The sequence below is a fragment of the Dendronephthya gigantea genome, unplaced genomic scaffold, assembly GCF_004324835.1.
Source record: "Dendronephthya gigantea isolate DGI-Jeju-01 unplaced genomic scaffold, DenGig_1.0 000201F, whole genome shotgun sequence".
Lineage (NCBI taxonomy): Eukaryota > Metazoa > Cnidaria > Anthozoa > Malacalcyonacea > Nephtheidae > Dendronephthya > Dendronephthya gigantea.
Window position 1 is genome coordinate 183,334 of NW_021163211.1, and position 4,567 is coordinate 187,900.

Below are 4,567 nucleotides of genomic sequence, written 5' to 3' on the forward strand. Positions count from 1 at the left end.
CGAAGCAGCGACCTCATTGGCACAGAATACCTAACAGAAGTAGAACTCTATACTATTTTTTCATAAGTGTGATTCGTCATGATTCGTCACTTAGCAAGTGCATTTTTTTGAGGCGTCACCCCCTTGTGAATGTCTAAAATCAGCCCATTTTTAGTATTGGCAGGGGGGTGACTACCTCAAAAAAATGTACTTGCTAAGTGACGAATCATGACGAATCACACTTACGAAAAAAGTACAGGAGTTCTACTTCTGTTAGGTATTCTGTGTCATTGGTGTGTCATTGGCTTTTAAAATTGGCGAATAATTGAATTGGTATTCGCCAATTTTAAAAGCCAATGAGGTCGCTGCTTCGCCATTTGAAGCGAAACCAGTATCAGGCAAAAGACGTCCCGCATCGTTACAGTGAAAAAATTCATAGCAACACGAAAAGTATCGCTAAATTTTTCGTATTTCTAGAGTTGTTTTCAACAAGAAAATGTACTGGGGAGCAATTAAAAACATCAAATTTTATTGTTGTGATGTTTTTTTGTGAATAATGTTGCATATTTTGTCGATAGTTTTGAGGCTGTACGTCGTAAGTTTATATTTAGTTGATGATGACTAATGTTAAAAAACGTTATACGGTAACTTTTTTCGCATGAGTTTTTTTCGCCCAAGTACTTTTACTGATTTATAGAAATACTATTCTGAACCTTTGTACGGTATGTTTGGCTATTCTACAAGCTCACAATATTTTTCGGTATAATATATCATTTATAGACCCTCGGCTCGGAGAATTCGGCAAAATTTTTCCTCAGTAATGATATTTCTCTCGGGCAAAGCCTTTGGGAAACATCATCACCTCGGGAGGTGTTTCGCCGAATCCCCTTCACTCCAGGTCTATAAATGATAAATATATCAGTCTTTTCTCTTTCACAGGAGGTGCGACACACCGTGGAAAACATTTTGTCCTGGGATTCACCGCTCATGAAGAAACCTTTTTTTACAGTGGTTTGAATGAAATATCAATATCTGCATTCGTCGATACATATGTCAATATTTCTTTACACAAATCAAGAAGTGCACGTCTCAGAAACAAGTTCATAAAAGCTGGGGACGTTTTCAAATACAAGATACCAACATGGATAAGAATGCGTTCAACAAGGGTAGACATTAAGGGCATATTGGTAACATCTACCGCGGATGTGGCTGTATCTTGTTTAAGCCAGGCACGATTTACTTCTGACAGTTATCTTGCATTGCCTACGACAAAATTGGGTCGCAAGTACGTGGTTGCTTCCTATGCAAAAACAAATTTGGGGATAATTTCAACTGAAGACAACACAGTTGTCAGTATCAAACTCAATGCAGACGGGGTTCTTCGATACGGTCGAAAGTTATACAGGAAAGGAAAAAATATAATGTTGAGATTGAATAGGTTGGAAACATTTCACATTGATCATAATGCAGATCTTTCTGGGACAATTATTGAAGCAAATAAGGCTATAGCGGTTCTATCCGGTGATAAATGTGCTAAAGTTAACACTCGGTATTGCGATCATCTCATCGAATTCCTTCTTCCCGTACAGAACTGGGGCACAGAATTTGTAGTTGCGACAACAGGGCGGATGAACAAGAATGCTGGAGACATTTATCGTGTGTTCGCTTATGAAAACGATACTCGTGTTCGCAGTAAAGATGGATATCGTCTGCTACAATCGGGGCAGTTTACTGAATATGATTTAGGCGATAAGTTAGCCGCATTCTTCGAGTGTAGTAAGCCTTGCCAAGTTGTCCAATATATCAAGGGATATTTAAGAACGCGAGGTACAGAAGTTGATTCATCATTGCTTATCGTGCCGTCTATCGATCATTTCCTCGATACGTATAATGTATATTTGTCTTGGACGAAAGAGAACGGGTTCCAACATTCTGTGACTCTCCTCACTAAATCCTCCGAGAAAGAGGGCCTCTTAGTGAATGGAGGAAACACGACTTCACTCCAGTGGCAAAACATTGAAGGAACTAAACTTTCGTGGACAATTCTTCAAATTTCAAGCAAGTGCACAATTTCCCACAGATCGCGTGATGCGTTATTTGGCGCCTTGATATTTGGGGAAGCTGCATACCATTCTCATGGTTACCCAGCTGGATTGAATACTCTCATAACGAGAGCTGGTATGTGGAATTTTTTGAGCCTAGTAACTGTGTTATAAATGTAAGAAAGCAGATGAGATTGCCGATGTGTAAACTCACGCAATATTTGCAAAGCGATAAAGCATGACAAAGCTGTAATAAATAACTGGAACACTACCTTATGACTGTTTTCGTGAAGCCAAAATTTGCGGGACTTTACCTCCAGACACGCATGTCTGGGGGTAAAGTCTTGCCAATATTTGGCTTTATTCGCAGGTGCATGATGACTCGCGATATCACTGCAGATGGAGAGCGAATTTGAAAGAAATTTGGTTTTTTTGTTTGGTTTATGGTTTATGCAATTATAATGGCATTAATCTTAAATTCAACCAGGTGAACTGTTTTACGAATTACGACTGAAGTTGTCGATCGGATTGGGAACAAATTCTCTTAAACGGAACAAGTTTATAGCGATGTGCAATTTTGACAACAATATTTGCACCTTTTTGATATCCTAAAAGCTAAGTTTTTATCTCAAAATACACTTCATAGACATTGTTTATTAAGTAAGTTCATGTTTATTTAATTCCAAGTGACTAGATGGAAGAAATGTACTAATTATAGAGTAAAACAAATCTTCCTGCATTGTCACGCTAGGCTCTACGCTTTTTCCTGGGAAAGAACCGTCTTACTCGGCATTTCCAAAAATAGGTCCATAAAATGCATTCTAATAACATCAAGAATGTCTCAGCCGGCTGTAAGCACTAACAAAATCAGTTATTTAACTCCCTAAAAAAATTTTAGGGGAGTTTTTCTCAAATTTACGAAATCACAAAAAAACATTTTCTTTCGGCCGTGTCTCTTTTTGCGTGTAAAGACTGGGGGTGACTTCCGCTCACTAGCTCAGTGCTTCTACTTCAACATACGGTCAGAAGGTAGCATTCCAGTTATTTTCATTTCACTGTGACAAACAGAAGCGCGCGAACATTCGTGTTCCTGCGCATGTCCTAGTTTTGCCTCGTCTTGACGCTGTTGTATCTCGCGTTCGTCGTCGGTATCTGGCCCGTCTACAATGACAACGTCATTTTTGTTCTCGACTGTATTACCGTCCTCAGCTACATACAACCCTGTGGTCTCGTAAAATCTTTTTAACTGATTGTGATGGACAATCCTTCGCTTCAGTCCAACCTTGCCGGAGCTCACGTACTTTATTCGGTATACTACATCCCATAGGCGTTTAATTACCTCCCATCGACCCGTCCAAGGTTTGTTCGGCTTCATCAGGGCGGTTATAAGGTAGGGTGGAGAAACGCCGGATAATCGCGTGAAATATGTGTGATGCACTTTAGGCCTGGGGCTAGCATGTTTGTAGGAAAGTTCTAGAAGAAAAATTTTTTTTATATTTTTTTATTTACCTCAATTGAGGACATTTTTATTTTTCAGTTATTAACCCAATACCCACTATTTTTTATTTCCTGTGTTCGTATTTTCGTTGGCTGTCGTTTTAGAGTCTTACAATGGATTTTGTAACGGTTGAATAGCAAATTTTTTGGACATCAAAACTACAGACACGGGCCACGTTTAACATTTTTTCGCAAACAATTGAATATTTGAATTTTTTCAACGACAAAAGTATTGTTTGGTATTTAGCTTTAGGACGTAGTGTCCAAGATGTAGATAAGTACTCCTAGCATTATTCTATCACATAGATTTTTGAGCTTTTTTATAAATCCGTTTTTACTTTCGTAGTATTATTTTTTAACATCACAACTGCTTTCGCGAACGAGATGGTCTTAAAAATTCCATAACAAAAGCTTCAAATCATGTTTTTTCTCACAGTTTATGTACTTATATTAAAAACGAGACATACATTTTCTTTACTAGGGACATAATTAGTTACCACGATAAAAATATACCAGGAAAACATAAACTTACTTGCAAGAAACATTTGACCGCGTCACAACGGCTGGATCGAAACTTTCAACGTTACGTTTTCCGTTAATCTTTGACTGAAACTTCACAGAAGCCGAGGAGGTTCGTAAACACAACAGAGTGGCTGCCGAATCTATTACGATCCATATTATTCTATAATCGACCTGATTCCCCAAAACATAAAGACGATACGCTTCAGTGCTTCAACTACTACCATGCAAGCACTCCTTCTCCGTGGTGGAGTTGTTCATTTCGGCTTTATGTAGTTTTTAGAGGTAGCAACCAACAGCATAATCTGAGGCATCACTCAAAAACGACCAACTCGTTGTGAGAGTTTCGATGTTACTGAAGAACATAATCGTTCCTTCAGAAGGTCAACGCAGCCCGGCATTCTTTTGTCCATAGAAATTGTGGAGTGGAACGGCTATTTCGAGTTTATTATACGAGTTTCTCAGGTAGTGGTTAAACACCAGCATTGTCGATAAGATGAACCAGAAATCTTACGGAACGCTTAGAAAAC

The 4,567-nt window shown here is 38.7% G+C and overlaps 1 protein-coding gene across 1 annotated transcript; it reads left to right on the forward strand.

The window, feature by feature from the left end:
- The first annotated feature begins 1,130 nt into the window (after nucleotides 1-1,130).
- Nucleotides 1,131-2,195, forward strand: LOC114539389 (IgGFc-binding protein-like). Its single transcript, XM_028560015.1, has one exon. The coding sequence runs from the start codon at nucleotides 1,131-1,133 to the stop codon at nucleotides 2,193-2,195; it is 1,065 nt and encodes a 354-aa protein (XP_028415816.1).
- Nucleotides 2,196-4,567: the final 2,372 nt, after the last annotated feature.